A 27,349-nucleotide genomic window follows, 5' to 3' on the forward strand; every position below is an offset into this window, starting at 1 on the left:
AACTTCTTTTCTGGTGTCCTTGCAAGAATATAGGCAAAGTTACCAGGTTTACATGAGTAAAATTATTACAGATAACATTGCACATACAAGACAATAAGTGATTACTCAAAATCTCAGGCTCACTCATATAATGCATATAGTTATGATAATTATGTGTATACAGCACTCTGGTGCGGCATTATTGGCCATTAGAGTTCAGTTGTCTCCTCACTTAAAGTTCTGTCTCCATGACAACCATCATTTGAGGGATCTGTGCTTTCCTCGCTGAAAATGTGATCATGTGCTATAAACTCAGCAGTGCCTTATGCAAATCCTCACATAATGAAAACTATCACTCAAGGGGCCTGGGAGAATACTCATAACTCCCTCTTGTGGCAAAACAGACACAGTTACAAGTCATCTGTGATCAAATAAAGAAATCATATGCCTCACTTTCAGGTTATGGTTCTGTTCTTCTTCTTTATGTTCACATTTGCAGATGTAGAATACACTGGTGAATCTCTGTAAAAGTGTACCAGTGCCTACAAACACTACTGAAGTTTTGAAAAACCTCTATTTAAAGAGACAAGCAATTGTGACATAATTATAGCGAGTAACTGTACATGAATTACGCCCCTTATTGGCAGTTCTGTCTCCATGACAACTATTGTGTAATTTGTCTATGCCCTTGATGGCCTTGTTGCTAGATAATAAAAGCGTGCTCCCTATTTGAAATGCCATTGTGTAAACTCTAATAATGGTTACGGTAAGTGTTGGGGTTATGAAATAACACTAATTAGACAGCGGGTTACAATACCAAATTGTGCATGATTACTTGCACATTTCAATTACAATCACTTCACTTCAGTAATATATGTTGCTCTAACATTAATTGCTTAGTGGATACAGGTTTCCAGTCTTTCACAAACAATCAAATACTTTTATAGAGAGAAATAAATTGCAGAATAAGTCAATGTAATAAGTGCATGTATTTTAAATACACATTTATATAATTAGCCTATTGTAAAATGGTGGTGTTAAATATGTTAAGAAACAGACTTTTAAATGTGTTTTTTAGTCAAGTGCTTTAGCAAGAGACTCAAGGTTCAGGTTTGCAGCAACATGGTATGTAGGTCCTGCACATTTTTGTTTTTCTGAATTGTGTGAAATGGCTAATAATAATAAGTAATACAAAACGATTATGTGGTCACCAGGATGAAATGGTTTAGTCTTGACTTCTGGTCGTAAGTAACAGTGCTTGGGGGGATGAGAAATCTGTTGATTGTCATGCCAAATAAACACAGAGATGGACAGGAAAAATTCAAAGCCATCAGGTGCCCAATTTAAAAAAAAAAAAAGAAAAGAAAAGAAGAAGAGGAGAAATGAGCAAAAGATAAAAGGTATGCAGCTATGTTCTCTCTGTATGATTATTATGGTATCCATGTCATGAATGAAGGGCTAATGTTAATTGGTGGGTATAACTCTTAAGTTTGTTAGCCTTTTTGCTATGATGCTTCCTATACTTATACAATAACAATTCGGTTTTAACTCAACAAACACGAGATCTAATTTCACCATAATATTGTGCTTTGCAACAAAACTATCAACTCTCAGTTGGGTTAAGGTTAGGCCCTGTAATTAGCCAACGGAATTTTCAAATCTGTGTAATTATAATTTAAATCCGACTACTTTCAAATTGTATTTCATAAACTAACATCTCAGACATTAAAATGTTATGGGGTTTCAAATCAAAAAATGACTTTCTGTTACAGAACAGGGCATTGATTTCATACATGTTCACTGTAGAGGACATCAGGACTTAAATCATGTTTATCAGGCATTTTGGGAGACACAAGTGAATATGGAAATAAATGGAAATAAATTATACATCAATATTCCTATAAAATATTAGATATTATTATTTAAATGTTGCCAATTATTACTCCAATTATTACACTTCATTAAATGTTGCTACAAAAACACATTAATATGCAAATTAGATACAGTGTACAGATACATTGCATTGAATGGGAATATTAATTTATGGCCATTTTACCCACATATTGCATAAAGTAAAATGGTGAATCAATTCATTCCATTATATCTTTCATAACATATTTGAGAATCATCTTTATACATATTTTGGTTTAAAAAAAAATCCAGAAATCCAAAAAGTTATTAGTGATTGAAAAAAAATCTCATTGTTTTCATGTCATTTTATTTTTTAAACAAGTGTCCACTACAGAGGACATATGAATAAAATATCTTTTTTCAAAAAAGGTTTTTTTTTTTTTACCATTTTTTACCATTTGTTTCTTATGCGCTAAACAATGTAATGACACTTTTTTTCTGGATTCTCTTAAATGTGTTTTTCAAATGTTCTAATGAATGATTTGTGCAATTGATAAATATAATTTTCTCTTTCACTTATGTTTTTATAATAAAATGTAACTGTTTGTGCAGAATTCTTTTTTTGGGGGGGTGTAATTCAATGTTGAACCGCCACTGATGTTATGTTATGAAGGTACGAGAATACTTTTTTTGGGGGGTGGGTGGGGGTTTGTAATTCAATGTTGAACTGTCACTGATGTTATTTTATGAAGGTACGAGAATACTTTTTTTGGGGGGTGGGGTGGGGGGGGGTTTGTAATTCAATGTTGAACTGTCACTGATGTTATTTTATGAAGGTACGAGAATACTTTTTGTGCACAAAGAAAACAAAAATAATGACTATTCTTCCAGGACAGTCTGCCGCCATTATCAAGAGTACCACAACGCATGTGTTAAGGTATTCTATGCTAGGTTTCTGTGCCTTGAATGTGGAAGTTCTCTCGCTGTCTATGAAAGTCAGAAAGCTCTTGGATTTCATCAAAAATATAATTTGTGTCCCGATGAAGGAAGGTCTTACAGGTTTGAAACAATATGAGGGTAGGTAATTAATGACAGAATTTTCATTTCTAGGTGAACTGTCCCTTTAAAGTTCCAAGTTGTCAAATAGTTTACTTAGTCTTCTTAGACCTAGTAAAAAATAAATTAAAATGGTCCAATAAGGTAATAAAAAAAATAATGTATTTGCGTTTATTCATGCAACAAATGGAAGTGTGCATTGTGTGCGTTTATATAAAAATATTAATGTATATGTTTCATCAGTGCAATATTATAATAAATTAAATAACTTAAGAAAATACCTTCACACATCTTAAAATACATTTCTTGAATTTGTAATTCTTTTTCTCACATTTAGTAAAAAAAAAAAAAAAATGGACAAATGACTCAAAACAGGTTTATTTAATGGAAACCAGTCAGCATCAAGTTATTTCAGTGTATCTCTAAAGCAGTCCAAACCACTTTTCTCAAAAATCACAAGTGTTACATATAAACATGTACAGGTACATCAAGCCAGCGGTTGTTATGAACTGCATAAATGTTATGAAATAAAATAGACCACCTTTAAGCAAAAAAAATATTTGAAGCTTTTTTACAACATGATTAAAATGTTTAAAACTTAAAGTTCCATTTTGAGAAATGTTAAAAATGTTATCAAAGTTCTTTCAATCAAAACGTCACATCTAGTTTTAATAAGCAAACTTCTACATTTCTGTGAAATGCATTTAAATTCTGAACATGAGGGAATCTGAGGGAATGATCATCTCATACTATCTTCCATCATGCAAGCAGCCAGATGCTCTCAGATCCCAGTGATTGTTGTTCTTTGTAATTAGTGCTTTATCAGTTTGCATTTAAAGGCAATTCCTCGTGGAGAGATTGACAGATTTTAACCTGAGAAACTCTGCATTACAAAATAAATAGATTGAAGTATTTTACTTTTCCCAACTTGTGCACTATCTACACTGACATTCCCTGTGTCACATTATGAAACACACATAGTAGCTGAACATAATCTTAAATATGCCCCTCGTGGAGTGTAGTATTAACAGGAATTCTGGTAACATCAGGTAATATTTCCATTGATCCAATCACTGAAACGGAAATTAATATTGGGTTCAAAATAATAGAAATAAATGTAACAATCTAAAGCACAGTTGGTCGTCAGATACATCATTACTTCACTTTAGAAAGGTTTTAAATACTATATGCAGTGCTTGAAAACAATTCAACTTTGTCAAAAATGAATTTGTAGTGAAACCACTTCAGTTTGGCGAAGTGAACTGGAATGAGAACTTCCGAGATCTAGCAATGTTCATATTGCATGGAGAACATGGACAATAAAGTGCATCATTCGTGAATTGCCTGACATCTAGTGGTTAACTGGCAGAAGTGCAGTAAACAATCAACCAGTTTTGCCAAAACAATGACACATGGAGTGGAGCGGTGAGGGACAGGGTGACAGGTTATGCTATCAGCCTCAGCTCTAGCCTGCCAGAGGAGTATTCAGACTGTACTCATGCAGAGCAGTAGTGTTTTCTCCACAATCCACATACTGGTACATCTCCTGAGACACCTGCTCAGCGTGGCCAAAGTACACAGTAGTGACGGTTATCCTGCAAACCAACAAGCAAGCACATTAACCTGATGTTTTGTTGTCTAATGTGTTAGGACATATGCTTATTGAATTCATTTATACATCTGCTTATATATTAATTTATTTACATTATTTATGAATGTATCACTAAAACTTAATATTCCCATTCCATTTAATTTAATACTGGTAAAACCTGTAAATTTAAAGGAGTAATTAACCTGTGTGGAACACAAAAGAAGATATTTTGAAAAATGTTGATAATCAAACAAATGCTGGTAGCCATTGACTTCCATAGTGTGAAAAAATACTATGGAAGCCAATGGCTATAGATAAATAGTTATATGTATATATGTGTGTGTGTGTGTATATATATATATATATATATATACACACACACGCACAAATATCTACGTTGTTTGAGAGCGTCTCTATTACATCATTCGCCATGAAAGAGATTTCTCTGCAGAATCATGGGTAATTACATTCCTAGTTTTCCACTAGGAATTTTGCTGTTAGTACTTGCTAACATGGGGCTGATGGATTCAACAAAACCATAAAACACTGATTAACAAAGCTGTAGCTTGCAATGTTTTGCACAATACTTACTGCATCATAACCACAATGTTGTGCACCTTGATGCTCTGCAGGGTACAGTAGTCACTGGAAGACAGAGGAAGTTAAAAAGGTTTGCCAGGAAAAAAAAATATATTTGCTACGTCTTGTGTTTTCATGCATGATGAAAAGTGTGTAAACTTACTACATATAGCTAATTTCATCTGCAATAGTGGTAGGCACCATGTAGTCAATCTGACAAGAAAACAGAAGTATTACAAAAGAATAATCAATGTTTATATATATATACGCTGAAACATACCGATTTTTAAACCGCTATTTCAAATAAAGCTCTACCTGCTTCATATCCAGAGGGCCGATAGTGGTTATGTTGCTAATGCGGGTTTTTCCAATCACGGTCTTAGAAAACTGCACCTGGGCTGTGATGTTGGCCACATCCACTGAGTAATAGTTGTTGTTAGTAATATTCAGTGAGTTCTTTAAAAGAAAGAAAGAGAAATTATCAGAATAAACTACAGGACTTTTGCCCCGTTTTACAGTCAAGGAGTTGAGACTAGTTGCCAAAATTTTTTACAATTGTCTGCAAATTTTGGACAGTCGGACTTGACAGATTTCATAGAAAATTGTATAGTGTACAATAGGCACAGACTCTGATTTTAGCTGGCAAATGTATGATGTCTAGTATTTTAAAATCTGTTTAGTATAGTGTATTCCAGCATTAAATGACAACAGAATCGTCTTAATTAGAATCTCTTAAACTTTCTTCTGAAGCAGATACACTGTAACACTTTTAAAAACATCATTTGTGTCATGTGTGTTCAGTGATAACTTACAGTGACATTGAGATACACAATGCGTTTGCTCTGGTCATAGGACACATAGACAGACTTCACTCCCACGTAGTTGACATCAATGGAACGTGGGAAAAGGAAGAAGACAGCCAGGCTGGAGAGCAGCAGGCACACAATGACTGAAGCAGTCACATACAGCTTGCTGTAGGATAAATATATAACATAGATTAGTCAGAGAGCCCAATCAGTATTCTATAATAACATAAAACAAATGCAAGCTCTTTTATAGTTTCACAAAAGGATTGATATTACCTGGTTTAACAAAACGCATCAGGATAAAAATCTTTCAAGGTTTCTTACGTTCTCCTTGGTCTCAGCCTCTGGTCGCTGTATGGGATCAGGGCCACCAGCTGATTTTCTTGGCCTGCATAAACATGTCACAGTGTGTTACATGGTGTGCATTTTAGTGAGAGATGACATTTCAGATCAGGTTACTTTAAAAACATTTCAATTAACAGGAACTCTCTAGATGAAGTGTTTTAAACTGAGTTTAGAAATGTACCTCGCGGGATCCTTCCAGTGCCTTGGCATGTGGGGCAGGTGACGCTGTCCCGGCCAGTGAACTCCACGTAAGGGAACTGAGACACATCTCCCCCGTTCTTACTGTCATCGGTCTGCATGGGTGATGAGGTCAGGCTCTCCTTACCCTCATCATGACAGGTGTGCTTCGGCAGGTGGGATAGAGTCTTCCCCATTTTTTACACCTGGTGATAAGAGCAAAGTTTTAATACTGTATGGGTAAAAAATGCAATCTGTACTATAAAAGTAGGGTTAAAAGCAGAATGCCTAAAATACTGTGCATATAAATACCACCAAAACTATTTAGAACAGAATATATAATAAATTACAGAACAGAATTTTAGTAGAAATAAAACAGAATCTTTAACAGAGTATGTGATACAATGAAATGGTGAATATAGAATCAGAATCGTTAGAGGAAAAAAAACAACAACAGAACTTTTAATGAAGAATCAAATAGAATACAACCTCTTTGATAATCAAATACAAGAGAAACATCTACAGATAAGTGAAGAGATTAAAATACAACCTTCGCTCAGTAATGAAACATAATAGAATCTTTAACTGAGAACCAAATCTAATAGAGAATCAAACAAAATGGGAGCTTGATTCAGAACAGAATAGCTACTAGAGAAGCGAATAAAACAGAATCATTGATAGAGAATCAAATAGAACGGAAACATTAGCAGAGAATCAAATATAACACAATCTTGAATAGAAAAAAAGGACTAGAACAGAGTATTTAATACGGAATCAAATACGCTACAGTATCTTTGATAATCAAATGCAATTAAAACCTTAACAGAGCGCTAAGCTAAACAGAACATTTAATAAATAATCAGGCAGAATAAAATCTTTAAAAGACAATTAGAACAGAGGAATAAATAGAATCTTACACGGGGAACTTAGAACAGAATATTTAAAAGAGAATTTATTAAAATCGAACCTTTAGCAGAGAATCAAACAACAGAATCTTCAATAAAGAATCGAATACAACAGAAATTCAGCGAAGAACTGGATAGAATCCAAATGAACCTTCAACAAGTAATCGAATGGAGTAAAATGTTTCATACAGAACAGAACCTTAATTTACAACCGAATAGTGTTGAATTTAATAGAGAATCAAATGGGATTGAACATTTAAATAAAACAGGGCTTTTAACGAAGAACTGAATAAAATAGATTCTTCAGTAAAGAGTGCAGAGGAGATCTAGGCTATAGTCACGATCTCAGCTGAGATTCCTTAGAAGAAAAAAAGATGTGAAACCTAGCGACACTTCATACCGTTACAAGGATAACTGGGTCTTATATAGAATACATGGCTGTGACAATCTAACAATATAAGACGAAGATAAACACTGTGTCAGCAAGACATCGGTATCCAAAATAACAGCCGTCATGACGTTTGGGATTTATGAAAGCTGATGGACCTATAGTCATGTCTTGTGTTTATGTTTCAGAAGAAAGTGCGACGTTAAAATAGAAAAAATGATCAAGAAGGCCATTTGTAGGCCTGGACACACGGGTTCGTGCGCGAGCATCGCTAATAACCGGTTGGCTAAAAACAAAGCTAAGGTAAAGACGTAGCAGGGTTTTCTGCTCGGAACCAGTTCATAAATGCAATGCATAAGATTTAAATGGGTTTGCCTCATACCAAATATGTATATTTATGTAAACATTTATTTTCTTACCTGAATGAATCGATGTAAGTGAGCGCTTCGGTGATCATGCAGTAACGTTAGTCGTTTATCTTTTGCACTGACATGCGCAGTGCGTCGTTTCTCAGACTGAACAGCGAAGGCCTAAGCTCATTAATATTAATTATTAATACGCCGTCAGACTGTAACCCACATCTTTCAAGTAAGCAAGGCCCACTGGACGAACGACCAGTAATGTAATAAAAATTAATAAACAAATCCTTCGCCTTTGTAGGACCAACACCCTTACGAAAATTAACTATAGTTTAATGTAGCTAGTAAAAGTGTAGTAAACATGTTTTTTTGGCGTATTGATTACTATTTGTTTAACCACAGTTTTACTACTAATACCATGGTTAAACTACGGTTAGTGTAGCAAAATTATGGTTAATTTGTGGTTACCACGGTTGACCCATAGGCTAGTAACCATGATGTTTTTTTGTTGTTGTTTGTTTGTTGTTGTTTGTTTTGTGTGTGTGGTAAAGCCACAGTCTATGGGTAAAACCACTGTTAATTTTAGTAGGGTCTCATAGGGACTGTGATAAGGCCAGTCATACGAAAAGAAATGCGTTTTCCCCAACTAATAAGCTATGTTTAATTGACTCTTCCCGTTAAAATTAAATAAAACGTAGTAATGTAAAATATGACTCTGGTCTTTAATGCTGGCAATGAAAAAAAACTTTACAAATAATTACTTAGCAAATTAACAAAACTATAATAACATATGTAGATGCACTTATAGCCTAGACATTTTCATAGGACATGCCTGAATGCAGTCATTTTGTGTGTTTGTGTCCAACACAATGTACTTGGCCTAAATAAGTTTGAAGTCCCCTAATGTATGGGAAACACATCATACATGGGCACATACAGGTATTAATACCTTTACATACACTTTTTCAAACACTTAAAAAGGTAGGCTAGGTAACATAGCATGCGGTAGCCTAATTTGTCTTAAAATTATATACATGTAGTATAAAATTAAAATAGGCTATCTTTTACCAATAAGAATAAACTAAATATTGTTAGGATGAAATCAAATTATTGTCAAAGAATGCTAAAAATGACATTAAAAATAGAAAACGACAAAGTAAGTATATAATTTTTTTATTTGGACATATTTATCAAATTTGATGTTTCGTTGTATTATGTTATTATTATTATTATTATTTTTGTCATAGTACTTTTCAGACACTTTAGTGAACAACAGGTGTTCAGTTTAGTTCTTTTAGTTTTGTTGTTTGGATATATGGAATGAAATAGGCTATTAAATGATAAGAATTAGAGAATTACAGAATTATAGAATCAGGTACCAGTTGCATAAACTACTTAGACTAAAATTCATTCATTCATTATTCATTTCTTCTTTCATATGTTTATTTATTTAGGCCTATTTATGTATCTTTGAGATAGATCATAAATTTGTAAAGTCAGTTACATAAAAATGAAGACTGGTCTAATTGATTCTGTAAAGTAAGAGTGATTATCACTTGGTTAACTGCTAGTTGGTCAGCCTAGCTCTTAAGACACACAGTCTTAACATGGCTATGTAATACAACTGGCCCCAGCACTGTAAATTCTGAACACGAACATTTCCTGCAATGGCTGTACTAATAATTTTCCTTCTGGCACTATCGTCCAGTATGACCGATGAAGGAATGGGCTTCAGGACAGAATCTAAACATTTTCCCCGTGATGAGCAAATACACCTTTACAAGATCAAGTGAATAGACTCGGGAAAGACTAGCAGGTAACAGTGGCTGCTTCAGGAGGGAGGGAGGGAGATCCCATGATCCGCTCCAGCAGTGATTTCCCATCCTCCCGGCTCGCGCTTTGACTCCGCCTCTCCACTGCCCTGCCTGGAGCTCGGAGTCTCGGACAGTGCCCCTCTCCAGAGCAGCGGACGGAGCCCACCACCATTCGCCGCTGCCGCTGTTTTTCCGTGCTGACCTGCTGATATAATGGCCTCCGATGGTATGGATGAACGATCCCCGCTGTTGTCAGCACCAAACTCGGGGAATGGCACGCCCACCGCTCCGCCGTACCTGCAGGACCCCAACCCGAGAGGTAAATGTGCATTGTGACTGACGGAGGAGTGCTGAATCATTTAGGGCGTATGGCAGTGAGCGAGGATCTGTAGCAGCCTACAGCCCGTTTAATATGAGACATTGTTTGCAGACGATAAGGAATAACAGCTCAGACGGTCGTGCCAGAAGAACGGGCCTCAATCTGCCTGATAGTGCCATCGCAAGCCTCATGTGATGGGTGCAAAATGTTGCACTATTGGACAAGGACACATTGTGTCGAATTTTAAGATAGTTAGTAGCTCAACAATCAGATTCATCGCTTATTAAACGACGGTCTTCTAACACCGGTTCAGCCGGCTGCAGATTTGTATGGATATTTGGAGGTCTCTGCATTTAATATGATGCAGCTGACATTTCGCTTGCTAGAGATGTTTTGCTTACATTCATACACCTCTATAAGTGCCAGTTCCTATCATATAAGCCCAGACCACATTATATGGATTCTATAAACATATTAAACATTATAAGTCATAAAACACTTTTTTATTCCTACATAAGACATAACTGTAAACAACAAAGAGGAGACACAAGATGTCAGTTCACTTTGTAGCCTAAATGTAAACGTTTCTGGTTTGCACATAGGCTGTGAAGAGTGTGCAGTTTTTGATTTTGTAGATATGTTTTATATAAATTCTTAGTTTGCTACAGTAATGCTGGTCATACTATATCTTAGTGTTAGTATAGAAACAACAGTAAATTATGCATAATTACACACAACTAATCCTAACCCTATAGTAAGTGTCTGTTGTTAATTATTGTTACTCAGTACTTATTTGTGTAATTACACTGTAATGAGGATACCTTAAAATAAAATGTAACCATAATGCTTTTTCTCAGGGTTTATTAGCGGAGCCACCACAGACTTGCAGGCAGGTCCTCCACACAGCAGAGTGGTCAATCAGTTTGGGATTTTCAATGATTGATTTCCAGACTTTTACTTTCGATTCCTTCTAATCATGCATAATTGGTTTTGTATTTGATTGCCAGGCTGTAATGAGACAACAAATCCAAGTGAGGATACCAAATTGGACAGTTCCACCGTTTGCAAGTCTGAATAAGTAGCAAAGCCCATTTGATGGTATATTTTATATACTATTATATTTTAAATACTATACTATTTTACTGTTGTATATACTCTACATTTACAATGACTTGCAATCCCAAATTGACCAAATGGGTCTCTACTAAACAGTCTGTCAGCCCACATTTGCTCTTTTGTAAATCTACCCATATTGCACTTCCTGATTAGCAGAAAAAGATTTACATTTTTACTGTAATGATCAGCTTACACTTCATCTCATTATTCGTAATGGCTTTATTACCATGAAGTACCATAATCAGGTGATGTGGCATAAACTATGTGCGCTAAACTATGTACTCTAGCATTATTATCTGGCCTAGTATTTCAAACCCCTGGATTACGATTTCTTTGCCTTTTTTTCTTTTTTGACCACAAGCGTTCACCTGCTGAGTCTATGAGAGGGATTAGCTTGTCCTGTTGGGGGAGGAACTACTGAGCTGGACTGGAGTCTGTGCACAACATTGATGAGACTGAAGTTTATTCTGCAGTTGCATTTGGAAGCCAAAGCTACATTTATTGGAATGAATGACTAGAACTGCGAAAGTTACAGTCTGCAAGGTCTTTAACCATGCTCTGTGCTGTTAGACTGAGTAGAACAAAGGATAAGAAAGCTTTGACCTTGTCTGCATGACATTCACTGAATGTTTTTTTTAGTGATATGTGATAGTCCTCCGAGGTGAAAACCAGACCGAATATTGCTCTCTCCGCTGGTGATGTCATGTCATTTCTGCAAGCATCTCACAAGATAAACAAATATTAGTTGACTGAAATTCTTGAAGGTCTAGGGATGGGCAGGACTTGATCAACTTTGCCTTAGGCATGAGCAAGTAATCAAATTTTGTTGTCAATTACAATTTTGGTTTGCAAAGATTATTGAGATTTGCAGTGATGAACTTGTTTTGTCTTGTTTTATAAGTCGAGTGCACACCTTTCTTTCACAGTAGTGCACATGATCCTGAATATCCAACACTAGAACACATTTACTGACTTGTGTAAACTCTCATATCCACTATTTTCAATGCATGTTAATCTCTGCTACACATGGGGTGCACAACCTCTCTCTGATTTTAAATATGATACTGAGACGGACAGAGAGGGAGTTGCTACTTGCAACAACAGCTGTCTGCAGGACCCAGGGTTGGGAAAAGGCCTCTCATCTTACAAACAGTGCAGGGTGGTGTCAGAGAAATGAGACCTGTGCTTTCCATCTGCCCCTGGAGAGACGCTATATGCTATAATAGTGTGTGAGGCATAAGGATATCTGCTTATGAACTGTCAGCATGAACCCCTACTACAATGTACACAACTACCAAGCACGTGAGACAGCAGCAACTTCAGACTTATTTTTATAATCTACTGAAAACAATACAGAGTAATGATTTTTGTTCCTTAAAGGCTAATGATGTTTTGAGTAATACACTGTCTCACAACACTGAATTGTTGGTTTGATCACCCTGACACAGCGATATTAAACTAATGGCGTGAGTTTGGAAAGGATTGTTAATTCATCTATTTTTGACGTTTAGTTTGTTGCTGCTAGTGGTGCAGAAATTCACCTTTAAAAAAGCAAAGTTGCACAATACTTGTTCATGACAACACTGATTTTGTGTCATAGGAACATAGGTTCAAGCAGGTTCAGTTTGCGCCACACTCTTAAAAATAAAGGTGCTTCACGATGCCATAAAAGAACCTTTTTACCTAAATGCTTCCATAAAGAACCTTTAACATCTGAAGAACCTTTCTGTTTCACAAAAGGTTCTTTATGGCAAAAGAAGGTTGTTCAGATTATAAAATGCTAAGAAAGAGATGGTTCTTTAAAGAACCTTTAACTGAATGGTTCTTTGTGGAACCAAAAATGGTTCTTCTATGGCATCGCCATATCAAAACAATGTGACTTTATTAATCCTCAAGGGACTTTTATTCTTTATTAGGACAATATTTGTACGTTTTACATATGATAAAAATATCTCCGTTCTCAGAATCAAGCATGTGTGTTTGGTGTCCTGCAGCAGCACATAGTGAGATGGATGATCCCTGACAGCTGCGGGAGGTCATGGGGCCAGAGCTGCTGTCAGTTGTTTTTGCTGTGGTGTCACATGTTCAATATGGCTGCAATATGACTGTGTCGTTGGCCAGAGTGACCTCAGAATAAGTGACAGACAGCAGGAGGAACATGTCTTAATTTCACTGAGAATTACTGTAGCAGTGGCTGAGCCCTGAATTTCAGTAATATTGAAGACAAGCGGAGACTGAGTGCAGGGTTTGGCTGATGGCCCAGCTACTGTACAATGGATGTGAGGGAGTAATTGAAAGTGTGAGAAGGATGCACTTATTGCTCAACACAATGAATCTGCATTTCTGGATCCATTGGATGGGACTCAAACAAGACACATTTATAATCGAAACATGACATATATTAGTGGATTCTAGCTCTAAAGACAAGAAGGACGGTCTAGACGCAGTTGTAGTGTTTGATTCGTTTCTGAGGTTTTATTATCCAACAAAATAAATTGTTTAGTCATTGCTTATTACGTGGCTCTCTAGAATGCTTCATTCTGTTGGTCAATCAAAGTAAAATACTTTGTATAATGACTGCTAAATTGCTGACCTTTATGTCAGGAAAACAAATTAGTGCATAACTGTGCTATAGTTTCATGTCTTTTATTGTTCTGTGGTCTCTTTCTTCTCACGTAATGAAATAATTAGAATTCAAATCAATACTTCATGCCCATTTATTGATAAATAGCCTTGTAATGATGTGGAATAATACATGGAGTAATGGAACTGAGCTGGTCATTATGGCAAAATAAACCTCTTAAGGGTAATGAAAAACCTGATTACCTTGTCTGGGTTTATTTAGCAATAATGACCGGCTGACTGTACATTAACTTACCCAAAGAGTATGTAATTTTTGCTGTATCTTGCACTACCCAACTTAGCTTATAAATATCTGTAACAAACAATACACTTTTTTATTGGTATCTATAGTTCCATGAAGAACCTTTAACATCCATGGACTCTTTCCATCACACAGAAGGTTCTTTATAGTGGAAACGGGTTCTTCACGCTAAGAAAAATGGGTTCTTTTGAGAACTGTTCACTGAAAGGTTCTTTGGAGAACCAAAAATGGTTCTTCTATGGCATCACTGCAATAGAACCCCTTTTAAAAGCTTTGATTTTAAGAGTGTAGTATCATTAATATAGTAGTCATGCAACACTGACAGACTGCATGCTGGTTTCTGTCCCTCTGCAGCTGAATTACCTCCACCCTACACAGCCATCGCCAGTCCAGATGCAGGGGGAGTTCCTGTCATTAACTGTCGAGTGTGCCAGTCTCTTATAACTCTGGATGGCAAGCTCCATCAGCATGTGGTGAAGTGTACCGTCTGCAATGAGGCCACGGTAAGAGACCCCAACTGTGGCTTCAGCTTAGTCATGCACGGCTTTAGTCCTTCATCTGGCTCCTTCCTTTTTTAGGGGTGGGCAGTATGATTAAAAGCCTGTATCACAAGTTAATGCATACTTTATGGTAACATTTTATGGCATTGTAGTAAATACTAAAAATTCAATGAAGAATAATATTAAAGAACCATGTGGTAAAGCCTATATTTCAACATAATCCAGTGAATTAAATACTTTAAAGGAATATACACTATATCCTTCAAAGGTTTGGGGTCAGTAAGATTTGTTTTTGAAAGAAATGAATACTTCTGTTTAGCAAGGAGGCATTAAATTGATCAAATATTACAGCAAAGACTTGCAGTGCTTAAAATATTTCTATTTTCAAAGAGAAGTTGTTCTTTTGAACTTTCTATTTGTCAAAGAATCCTGAAATGTTTTTTATTGTGGTTTCCACAAAAATATTAAGCAGCACTACATTAATGTTTTGGCATAAATAATAATAAGAAATGTTTCTTGAGAAGCAAGTCAGCATGTTAGAATTATTTTTGAAGGATCTTGTGACACTAAAGTCTGTAGTAGAAGTAATGATGCTAAAAATTCACAGGAATAAATTACATTTTAAAATATATTCAAATAGAAAACAGTTGTTTTAAACTGTAATAATAGTTTACAATAATTCTATTATATGTATTTTATAAAATAAATGCAGCCTTGGTGAACATATAATACTTCTTTCAAGAATATTAAAAACTTTTAAATAGGATTGTAACTAATCTTCATCACATTTATCTTTTTATTTAGAACTTGATGAATGTAAACAAAAAAAAAAAAGATTGTTAAGAAATTAAGTTACACATTATGTTACACCTAATTTAGAAACAAAGGCTGAAAACAGACTCTCTAAAATGGATTGTTACCACTTTAAATTCTCATTGATTGAGCCATATTTATAGCTGTAAAGTAGCTGATATATGCATGTGATTGCATATCAATTAATAATTGCAGCAAGTTATGACATAGGTTGACAACCATAAACAGCTAAAACAGCTCTTTAGTCTCTTTTGACATTCAGGGCTCCAAACTGCGACTAAAACAGTCGCATTTGCGACCATAAATATTAATTTGCGAGTGACGTTTTTGCTGAGGTCGCCACTGGCGACTACCCGCCGAAAGCTCCTCAGGATTTAACCGCTAAAAAAGTTTTCTCAGGCGGATGATTTGCTTCATTCTAGCAGCGTTTGTGATAAAACGAGCTCGGGCCGAAGGTTAATACACACAACTACACCGAGTGTGGACCTGCCGCGTGTACAACAGCTTTCAGCCGAGATCGGCCCATAGAGAAAAAGCCGTCTGTCAGCCAGAAGTGTTTTGTAGAGTCGGCGCGGCTCTGGCCCATTATCTTCTCACCGATGCCGAGACTGAACCGACAGAGACGCATTTCAGCCAGAATCAGCCCGAGTATTACTGCTATCTGGGTATATACTTACATGTTATAACTTAAAAATTTGAATGTAATGCCTTTTTTCCTAATTGTTTTGCGATCAAATCTTTTATGTTCACGTATTAAACCGAGACGATGCGCATTAAAGTTTTAGTGGAAAAAAGAGAGTTTCAGACAGTCCTCTTCTCTGCCGCACATCAGTGCTGCCGCACACAGTCTGATAAACGCAGCTCCGCTGTGCAGCGAGAGAGAAATGACGGAGACTAAGAAGGGAAAGTGCAGAAAATACAGCGTCTATTTCGTGCACAACTTGAACAAACTAGAACAGGTAAAGCTGTCAGCTGTGTGAATATTGGCAATATCGTTAACAATTCTCGTCTTTAATAATTACTAATATGGCTTCTTCTAAACAAGATCTTGGTCTGTGTTCTTTTAATGCTTGAACTTCATTATTTGAAGTGCAACCTCCGTCCAGTAATCGCAAAAAGCTCTGTGCTTTGTCACTTTTTAATAAAAAGTACCAGCTTTAAAATTATTCCGAATTCATAACGAAATTCAAACAATACAGTTTTGGCGCTCCTTAATGGGGCAGGCGCGGTCGCTTTAGCGCCTCAGTTCAAGGGCAAGTGAACCCATTTAATCTTTCTCTTTACTAATATAGTACGTAGTGAACATGAATTAACATCAAAAGGTAGGTGATTTTATAAGAGATCCTACAGTACAACTTACTGAAATGTCTCATGTAGGAGGAGCCCAAGCTACACTCAGTGACCAAGTGATGCTTATGCTCCATGATACTGGTACAGATTCTGTGTAATGAACAATTCTTTGTGACTGTAGATTTTCAAGCTGGAAAAGACATTTAGTTCCCACTTTAAGTGAACCTTAGTTCCCAGGTCATCTACAAGATGGATTAAAATGCTGATAAAGTCAAGAAAAGATGAGACATAAACACATGACAGTATGATTGAAATGTTGAAATGTAAATAAATAAATAATGATAATCATAAAATAAATAAAACACGTTTATTCTGTGGCACCTAAAAAAATTATTTGGCTCCTAAGTTTTTTTCTTATAGGAGCCAATGGCTCCTTACTCGATTTTACTGTATTGATACATTACATTTCCCCTCTGCTGAGCCTGATGGCTTTGCTGCTTTGATATTCAGATTCAAAAACATTAGTCACAAAAGTATTTGCAGCTGTTTAGAACACAAGTTTTGAATCTGGGCGTGAATGCAGACTAGACACAAGCTTTAGTGGAGGTGAAGTTTATCAGTGAATAATGGATCAATTTAGTCCACTATATAGTCCTCCTTGCCTCATAGAGCCTACAAGTAATTGTGTTTGGGATGAAGGATCCACGTACATAGCCATAAGTGTTGTGTGCTCAAGAGGGTTGAATTGCAATGTAATTGAATTGTCTGCATGAGAAACACTTCACATGAACAGTGGATGCTAAATCTGAACTGCAGAGTCACCTGATTCACATAACAGCAAAAATCATGATGTTTTGTTTCCCATCTTGTTTGATTTTAAAGGGCTTCACACAGCTCTATTTCAGATTGGTTTAGTGTATATACAGTATGTGTTGCATTACATTAAACCTTCAGCTCGATTCAGATTTCATAAATTCCTATGCAGACCTGACCTCAGTAGGATCGATGTATTAAAAGGTTGCTCTGTCTAGAGTCATTAAGGTTGCCAGACTAGTCTAGTCCCTATAATAATAGAATTATTACGTAAAGAGTTATTGGTTTCTTACAGAAGAATAATTAAGCAAGAGCAGTTAAGCAAATTCTGAATCATAAGGGAGATTTATTATATTAAGGCATGCATATTGCATGGTCCCCGTCTGTAACATGATGTGTCTGTTTTTTTAACAGCCTATAAAAAATCCACCAACAGGAAAGAAGTATGTTAGATGTCCTTGCAACTGCCTGCTAATCTGTAAAGACACGTCTAGGAGGATAGGATGCCCTCGGCCCAACTGGTAAGTGTTAAAGACGCACTTCAGAGGGTCATTTAGTCAGTATGTGTCATGGGATGTGCAACAGTATTACTGTGGATGTGCATAAACATAAACGCTCAAACAAGCAGTGCTGTTTTGAGTTTGCACTCAGCACTATGTCAAAACATTTCATATGCTTTTACAAAGCAGTCTGAGCATTTATAGAACTATTGTAGTGATTATTGTGAAATCACTGTAAAAATCCTGACATATGAAATAATAGTCAGAAAAAAATCTAATTTCTGAAGTGAAAAAGCTGATTGAACCTTTACCTAAAATATAAAAAAAAAGTAAAATTTTCATTTGTGTCATTGATACAAAAATCTATCAAAGACTCATATAATACAAAACAAAGAAAAAACATCTAGTTTCTCTCAGTTTTATTCTGAAGCCCAAAGATGCTGCTCATGCTAGAGGAAGAAAAAACATCTAGTTTCTCTCAGTTTTATTCTGAAGCCCAAACTGAGCAAACATATGCAATTTGTTCCAGTTGCTGATTCTTATATGGATAAAAAGTAAAATGAAATTCTGATAGTTTGTAATGTAAATCAGTGAGATTTTTATAACAGTATAATAGACTGCATACATAAAATGCATGGAAATGTATGTTGTCACGCTATATCTCACAGTATTCTTAGATGTTTTTTAAATGTTTAGTTTTATGATCAAAGCTCTGGAGTTTTTATTGTGGGGGCAAAACATATAATGCAATATAATACAATGATATTTTTCGGGGGAAAATAATAATTATAATTATAAAAAATAATAATATAAAAATAATTAAGGATTTTGCCACTTTCAGCTAAAAGATACAAGTACCACAACCTTTTTTTACAATTACACTAAAAGACTTTTTATTTTCTAAAAATGTATAAACTATTAATCAGATGACAGACAACATGTACTAGGTTCTGTACAACAAGTTATTCAACAAAATTTTGATCATGTTAAAGGGATACTCCACCCCAAAATGAAAATTTTGTCATTAATCACTTCCCCCATGTCGTTCCAAACCCGTAAAAACTTTGTTCGTCTTCGGAACACAATTTAAGATATTTTGGATGAAAACGGGGAGGCCTGTTACTGTCCCATAGACTGCCAAGTAAATAACAATGTCAAGCTCCATAAAAGGTATGAAAGTCATCGTCAGAATACTCCATCTGCCATCAGACGTGCAATCTGGGTTATATGAAGTGACGGGAACACTTTTTGTAAGCAAAGAAAACAAATATAACGACTATCTGTCTTTTCTGTGTCTCTCCATATCAGCGTATGCTGTGTATGCTCTTCTGTATCAGCCGTGCTACAAGGATGCGCTGTTTCTACGTGTATTTAGCTCTGATTTGAAAGAAAACGCGGATCCTTGTGGCACGGATGACATAAAGTCAGTTTTTTGTTTTCTTCGCTTACAAAAAGTGTTCCCGTCGCTTCATATTACCCAGATTGCACGTCTGATGGCAGATGGAACGTATTCTGACTCCACTTTCACCTCCTTTTATGGAGCTTTGTTCTGAAGACGAACAAAGCTTTTACGGGTTGGGTAGGACATGGGGTTTTTCATCCAAATATCTTAAATTGTGTTCTGAAGACGAACAAAGCTTTTACGGGTTGGGTAGGACATGGGGTTAAGTGATTAATGACAAAATTTTCATTTTGGGGTGGAGTATCCCTTTAATAATTTAGGGATAGAGATAGGGTTAGGGTTAGGGTTATCAAACAAGATACATACTTAATAGCATATTTAATATAATACTTACAATATGTAGAAAGTGAAAAACTGACATTGTTTTTATGGGCCCCCAGCAGACGGATCATCAACCTGAGTCCTGTGATGGTGATCCCAGAGGAGCAGCCCGCCCAGCCAGCTCTGCCAGTCCAGCCTGAGGGCATGCGCGTGGTCTGCGGCCACTGCGGCAACACATTCCTTGTACGGTCTCACATCTTTATATTAATATTTCATCTCTGACCTACAGTAATATTTCCTCCCATGCCAGAGAAGATCTGTGAATGCATTTGCACTACCATTCAAAAGCTCGAGGTCACCAAGGCTGCATTTATTTGAAAAGTAATTTTGGGAAGGATTAGTAATATTTCAATAATTGCCTTCTATTTGAATATATTTTAAAATGTAATTTATTCCTGTAATGTCAAAGCATCATTACTCCAGTCTTCAGTGTCACATGATCCTTCAGAAATCTTTCTAATATGCTGATTTTCAGTTCAAGAAACATTTCTTATTATTATCAATATTAAAAACAATTGTACCACTCAATATTTTTTGTGGAAACCGTGATACATTCTTTGATAAAGAAAAGGTTCAAAAGAGCAAAATTATTTGTAGCATTATAAATGTCTTTACTGTCATTTTCAATTTAATGCATGCTTGCGGAATAACAGTATTCATTTCTTTCTTTTAGAAAATCTTCCTGACCTCAGACTCGTGTAGGGTAGTGTACATGTGGTGTAGAGTTTTTCTAGTGTACATGTTCTTAGTGTCCTGTGATGCCCCTGCTGTGTAGGGCAGCGATGATGATGATGATGATGATGATGAGTGCACCCAGTCTTCCTCAGGCCTGGCTATTCGCGGCCCCTCAACTAATTCGAAATGCATGATACACTGCCACCTTCTCAGCTGGTGGAACTGACTGAATGACAAACTAATTCGAAATGCATGGTTCCAGGGCTCCAGACTGTGAAAAATACACTATATACACTACCAGTCAAAAGATTTTGAACAGTAAGATTTTGAACACTTTTTAAAGAATTCTCTCTGCTCACCAAGCCTGCATTTTTTGATCCAACTTACAGCAAAAAAAGTAACATTTTGAAATATTTTTTTACTATTTAAAATAACTGTTTTCTACGTTATATATTTTCAAATGTTGAAAACAGCTTAGTAGAATGTTCTGAATTTTTAGCATCATTACTCCAGTGACATGATCCTTCAGAAATCATTCTATTATGATTTGCTGCTCAAAAAAAACATTTATTATTATTATTATGTTGAAAACAGCTTAGTAGAATGTTTTCAGGTTTCTTTAATGAAAAGACCATTCAGAAGAACAGCATTTATCTGAAATAGAAATCTTTTGTAACATTCTAAATGTCTTTGATCAATTTAAAGCATTTTAAGCAACTAATTGACATAAGTTACGTTGTCAGTCACTGAATCTTCATTTCATCCACTGACTGTTAATAACTAAAGTAAGATGCTATGAACTCAGTGAACGTCTAAACAGTCATCCGTAGTAAGCAATTCTGTAATTTGTCAACTTAAAGTCATTTGGCTCCTATATGTAATTTTGTCTGGAGCCCTGTGACTCAAATGATCATAACTCCTTGTAGCCTACAGAGGCAAGATGCAGCAACAGAAACATTTGGTTTACATGTTTTTTTGTGAGATCTTTTGTTACAGTCTTAAAGAATTCACGTTTTTTAACTGCTTTTTGCCTTTGTACAGGGTTAAATCCACTAATTCTCCTAATATATTCCTTTGTACATGTCAGTTTATCGTCTCCAAAAGATTTGCTAGTTCTTTGAATCTTTTATCAGTAGCCATTTAAACTAATATTGAATGTTATGCACTGACCGCTGGAATCAAGTTTGGTGTAGATTTGAAAATGATTTGTCCTGCTGTGTGTAGAAGTAACCTTTTTCTCAACTCTCCTTGTTTTTGCAGTGGATGGAGCTCCGATTCAATACACTGGCCAAGTGCCCACATTGCAAAAAAATGTGAGTTGCCATCATTTGTCATAATATTTGTACGTCAAAAATGTGATGTGTGTGGCAATACTCCACCAGTGACGTGCCGTTCTCAGGAGAAATGTCGTAAATTGCAGTGTGTGATGTGCGTTACTAGCCGGAGGTCAGGCTTGAGTTTGTAACTGGCCAGTTTTTAGAAGTGAAAGTAAATAAACCCTGGCCAGTTCCAGTTAGAGAGGGAGGCAATGTGATGCCAGTCTGCCAGTCACCTGAGACAGCGAGCGTATCATGCTGACATACTGAAACACGAGCCATGCACGCTAGTGATGCTGCGAGGGAGAGTTATGACAACAGATGTTGCAGCACACATGAATGGAGCTGAGTCTCCCAAAGCAAAGCACAGATTTCCACTTGAATGCAGAGCGTTGGAAGAGGCACAGAAGGAGATACAAGCAGCAGTAGGATAGAAATTAAGCACCTTAAGCTATCTGATTTGTCGTGATTCTAGAAGAATGTTTGAAAATCCCATCACATGAGAGGCATGTGAGGGGTCATGGTAAGACTTAATGGCCCTCAAACAGGAAAAAGAGCAGACCATGAGACTTCAAGAGTTTGTCTGCCAGCCGAGGGCTCTGTGCTGAGCCAAGTGAGAGATCTCAAAGGCCCGGTACACTGGGAAAAAAATATACTTTAAACCAAAAAAAAAATAATAATAATAATAATAACCTATTAATTTTTGTTAAGCCAAATGTATTAGGTTTTCTCAAATTATATATAGGTTAAGTCCTCAAATGTTTATCTTCAAAGAAAGTAAAAACATTTATTATAAAGACTATACCATATTTAATCAGTATATTTTCTTTAGACATAAGCCAAAATAGTACTAAATGTAGGTTGGAATAAGCTTTTTTTTTTTTTTTTTTTTTTTACAACTTAAGTTCACAAAAAGCTAAATTAACTATAATATAAAAGTAGAATTTTCACTTAAAAACATTTCATTAGTCAATGTTTAATTTAGTTTATTTACTATGAATGATGCCGATTTCAAAAGAGCTTAAAGGGATAGTTCACCCAAAAATGAAAATTATGTCATCATTTATTCACCCTCAAGTTATTCCAAACATGATATTTTGAAAAAAAAGTATAAAAAACAAAGAGAACAATATACCATAAAAAAAAAAACAGTTGATGGTCCCCAGTGACTTCTATAGTATAGAAAAATACTATGGAAGTCGATGGGGACCATCAACCTTTTTTTTTGTGTGTGTGTTTAACGGAAGAAATGCTGTACAGGGTTAAAACAACTTAAGGGTGAGTAAATTATGACCGGATTTTCATTTTGGGGTGAACTATCCCTTTAATGAATATCGTTGTCTATTTTTAAAATTTGCATCATATTTCCTGTTATGTACTAAAAAAAATAATCATTCAGTAAAGCAATATGAGGAGTTTTGCTTTTTAGAAAACTGAACAGAACAGGTTTAAACCTGAAATCATTATTTTAAGTTGTACCAATATAAAAATGCTCTTTAAATAAACAGTGTATTGTAGTTTACTTTCAGGGCCTCATTTATAAAGCATGCGTACGCACCGATTTGATCTTAGATTGTGTGTATGCTTAAATCCACGCCAGCGATCTTATTTGTAAAAACTGTCTTTGAGGTGGAAAAGTGCTTAGCATCACTTCAGGGTCTGAGCAGACATTCACAATTTTTCTTGTTTGAGTAATGTAAGCTGTTCTTGCAGCTCGCTGTTCTAAATTAAATAATTTGGACATTTTTTTTTAAACTCCATTTTCCAAACTGCGTTTCCTGTGTAGAGTTGCAAGGCAAGCCCTGACTAATTCCTGCTATAAAACCATTATACCTCTGTACAGAGAGACTGAAACAATAGGTGTGTGGTCAGTTTAAAGCAGCACTAGTACTAAGCACATGTGCTATCTTCATCTTCAGATCCTCTGTAGGCAGTGCTCTACCCAGAAGGCGCTGCTGTGCCTACATTACAGTAGGAATGATCTGCATTTTCATCGGTGTCGGTTTAACGGTGAGTATTATTTAGTATGGTTCATAGTCATAGTCATAACAAATTTTGTTGTTCTCTACCGTCCAAAATGTTGGGAACAGTAAATTGTTTCTTAAAAAAAGAGATTAATACTTTTATTTAGCAAGGATGCAAATAAACGTTTGAACTTTCTATTCAAAATAGAACATTTAAAAATAAAATGCATCATAGTTTCCACATAAATATTAAGCAGCACAACAATTTTCGACATTGATAAGCAGTAAAGCAGCATGATTTCTGAAGGATCATGTGACACTGAAGACTGGAGTAATAATGCTGAAAATTCAGCATCATAAAAAATTATATATAATAATATTAATTATATATAATAATATTTTATAATATTACTATTTTACTGTATTTTGGTCAAATAAATGCAGCATTGGTGAGCTTAAGAGACTTCTTTCAAAAACCTTTAAAAAATCTTACATATATGTATAGTTATGTATATACGTATGTATATATGTATATTTAATTGTGCATATATATTTATATTTAGATATATTTAAATGTCACCAAGGCAGTGTAAACTGTATTTTGGATTACATTTTTTTAATATAGCAGTGTAACATTTTTTTTTCAATGTATAAAATATACACTTTTGTTTATATGAAAATATCATTTTTTAATACTTACGTTTTTTAAGAAGTGCAAATTTAGATAATTGAATATCTAAAAGAGTAAAGCATGTTTCCATTTAACGTCAGCTTTTCTATCCATATTTTAATGTAACAAAAATAATACAAAACGAAATAGACGATGAAAAAAAATAAAACATGAATAAAACATGCAACAAGGAGATGCAATATATTATTTGTTTAACGGAGTCTAAGAATATAAATGATTTATTCATATTAGCTGTCCTTGTACCTGTCATGTAATGACCCTCTATGAAAGTGTATTCTGCTGGGAAGTTCTCCACAGGAGTTTCACTACATGGCAGTATGGATAAAAACAAAAAACCTTCCTGGATACACAGTGGAAAACTGTATACTTTCCACTGCCATGAAGTCACGGTTTTCTTTAGTAACAGACTTATTTCAGTCCACTTGTAATTTACATCAAGGTCAGATGATCGTTCTCACAGTTTGATTTAAACCATATATTATGTTGCAGTTCCTAAAAGAAGTTACCAACCAACTAACGAGTAACACTCAAATAAGCGATTGGCAGGTGTTCATTTTGGACTCTGGATATGAACTATTAAACTATGTTTGTTAGCTCATCACATCCCTGTGTTTTTCCTCTCAGGTTGGCACTCAGGACTTCGCCAGGCGTTACCACGCTACTTACGTGTCCTGGGCCTTCGCGTATCTCCTGGGTTTCATCTGTCTGGTACGGGCCTGCTACTGGGGAGCGATTAAAGTCAGCTATCCAGAAAACACGTTTGCGTAGACAAAGCGTCTATCCTTCAAGTCCTTAGTGTTTGATTTCTCTTGATTTGAACAGGTTAACTGTTACAAGAACATCAGAATCCAGGGGGTTTAGGTACCTGCAAATGTTTCAGATTGAGTTATTGATTAGCTCTGATGTACCTGTAACTGATTTGATCCCGCAATATGATGACTTGAGAAATTAAAGTGAAATCAGTGATTCAGAAACTAGAAAAATAATACAAATAATCCATTCGTGGTACACCTCTTGGATTTGTCATGGTGGGTGGATATCAAACATATTTTACGTACTGCATTTTGTTACCAACTTGACCAAAAGAGATGATCTTTTATGAACAATTTGCCCATTGCACTACAATTTTATGCAATTCCTCTGTTGTGTTGCTGCTAGTTACTACAGTTGTGCTGAGCTGAGAGATGTTATGTGTCTGCTGTTATGTGCCTGCACCCATGGTGGCACTATCTGTCAGGTTTAGATATATTTAACTGTTCTTAATATCCTGTGCCAACCTTTTTTTGTTGTTCAGTGTCCGTTAGGGGATCTCCCAACCCATTTAGGCTGCTCAAACTCACTGTGAGGAATAATCATGCATTTTCTGTGGCTTTAAAAGAAAAACTGCATGTATACAGTCACTGGAGCTCTAAAACAAAACTCTGGGTTCAATGCAACTTAAGCTCATTCGACAGTTTTTGCGTCATGATACTGATTGTTTAACACAAAAATAAATTTGACAGTACAAACAAACAAAAAAAGCTCTGAATGAATGGAAGTGAATGGGACCAATTCATAAACAGTAAAATACTCTGTTGTTCAATAGTATAGCAGCAAGACATTTAAGCAGCAAGATTTCATATGTGAAAAAAAATCAGCTTACAAATTAATTTTTATTTAAAAATACAGTAAGTAAAGTCATATTTTACTGTTTAAAATAACTATGCTCTGTTTTAATATATTTAAAGATGTAATTTATTCCTTGTGATGGTAAAGTTGAATTTTCAGCATCATTTCTCCAGTCTTCAGTGTCACATGATCCTTCAGAAATCATTATAATGTGCTGATTTGAAAACTTTTGTGCTGCTTAATATTTTTGTGGAAACAGATGCATTTTATTTTTTCATATTTCTATTATGAATAGGATGTTTAAAACTTTTATTTGAAATAGAATTTAGTTCATCTTTGATGTGTCCTTGCCGAAAACAGTATTAATGTATTTGCAATAAATATGACAAAAATGACTATTGTACAGAAGAATTCATGTAAGTGCATTTATAAAATCATAAACTTCACATTTCTACTTTTAAATACTACAAAATTGGCCCCAGTCACTTCCATTCTAAGAGACTTGCTGTAACCTTGATTTTTGCTGAAAACATTTGAAAATATGTCTTTTTGTGACCACAAATGCTTGATCTTAACTTGTATTGAACCTGAAATATTCCTTTAATTTAACTCACTGATCAAACACTTGGTGAATGGGAAATGACATGTGCATGATTTTAATTTGATTCTTTTGTACTCAGAAACAGTGTTTTGTTAGTCTGTTACTGACAGGGCACAGTGGAAGTGTAACGCTCTTTCCTGTGTGTAGAATGTAAACGCCCCACTGCCACCCGCCTAATTCCACAACTCACCACAACCTTGCTAGTATTGCTGTAGCTTACATTTACAGTAGTTCAGTATTTTGTCAAGACAAATGGAGATAACTATACTATCTAAACTTGTTCTGAATGTGAACACAAAGTCCGTAGTTCAAGTTGGAATATGGCTTGGGTCTTTTTAAAACAATAATTTCTCAATAAAATACTAAAATATTCCTTGCCCTATGACAGTGTGATGCTTCATGCCAGCTTGATTTGAAATGTCATTTTATTTTTGACATATAATTGCAAATATGTTATTTTGCATTGCACGAAAACCTCCTGATTTCCTTTCATTTGGCACAATGTGTCATTTGGACGAAGAAGGCACGATTGGCTTTGTGACAAATAGCATCATTGGTATTTTTGATAAGAATATTCTTGTCTCTACTGTCACACAGGCTTGTTAATGAAAAATTCAGGAATGCTC

The 27,349-nt window shown here is 35.4% G+C and overlaps 2 protein-coding genes across 2 annotated transcripts; one reads left to right on the top strand and one right to left on the bottom strand.

Moving 5' to 3' along the window:
* Nucleotides 1-3,248: 3,248 nt before the first annotated feature.
* On the bottom strand, nucleotides 3,249-8,250 carry LOC109065705 (transmembrane protein 106B-like). Its single transcript, XM_019082709.2, has 8 exons — nucleotides 8,097-8,250; nucleotides 6,389-6,590; nucleotides 6,187-6,250; nucleotides 5,869-6,028; nucleotides 5,372-5,512; nucleotides 5,220-5,269; nucleotides 5,069-5,122; nucleotides 3,249-4,481 (listed from the first exon to the last, which is right to left on the bottom strand). Exons 2-8 carry the CDS (start codon nucleotides 6,579-6,581, stop codon nucleotides 4,352-4,354), a joined length of 792 nt encoding a protein of 263 aa, XP_018938254.1. The 5' UTR covers nucleotides 6,582-6,590; nucleotides 8,097-8,250; the 3' UTR covers nucleotides 3,249-4,351.
* A 1,608-nt stretch (nucleotides 8,251-9,858) lies between these two features.
* On the top strand, nucleotides 9,859-26,257 carry LOC109065694 (type 2 phosphatidylinositol 4,5-bisphosphate 4-phosphatase-like). Its single transcript, XM_042744955.1, has 7 exons — nucleotides 9,859-10,169; nucleotides 14,524-14,672; nucleotides 18,000-18,106; nucleotides 19,928-20,051; nucleotides 21,804-21,856; nucleotides 23,779-23,869; nucleotides 25,139-26,257. Exons 1-7 carry the CDS (start codon nucleotides 10,064-10,066, stop codon nucleotides 25,280-25,282), a joined length of 774 nt encoding a protein of 257 aa, XP_042600889.1. The 5' UTR covers nucleotides 9,859-10,063; the 3' UTR covers nucleotides 25,283-26,257.
* The last annotated feature ends 1,092 nt before the right edge of the window (nucleotides 26,258-27,349 follow it).

This window comes from Cyprinus carpio, chromosome B19 (assembly GCF_018340385.1).
Source record: "Cyprinus carpio isolate SPL01 chromosome B19, ASM1834038v1, whole genome shotgun sequence".
Classification (NCBI taxonomy): domain Eukaryota; kingdom Metazoa; phylum Chordata; class Actinopteri; order Cypriniformes; family Cyprinidae; genus Cyprinus; species Cyprinus carpio.

Coding starts and splice junctions, on each gene's coding strand:
- LOC109065705 (XM_019082709.2), bottom strand. CDS start 6,581: ATGGGGAAGACTCTATCCCACCTGCCGAAGCACACCTGTCATGATGAG. Junction 6,251..6,388: donor CACTGGAAGGATCCCGCGAG/GTACATTTCTAA, acceptor ATGTTTATGCAG/GCCAAGAAAATCAGCTGGTG. Junction 4,482..5,068: donor AACATTGTGGTTATGATGCA/GTAAGTATTGTG, acceptor GTTGGTTTGCAG/GATAACCGTCACTACTGTGT.
- LOC109065694 (XM_042744955.1), top strand. CDS start 10,064: ATGGCCTCCGATGGTATGGATGAACGATCCCCGCTGTTGTCAGCACCA. Junction 10,170..14,523: donor GCAGGACCCCAACCCGAGAG/GTAAATGTGCAT, acceptor GTCCCTCTGCAG/CTGAATTACCTCCACCCTAC. Junction 20,052..21,803: donor ACTGCGGCAACACATTCCTT/GTACGGTCTCAC, acceptor TTGTTTTTGCAG/TGGATGGAGCTCCGATTCAA.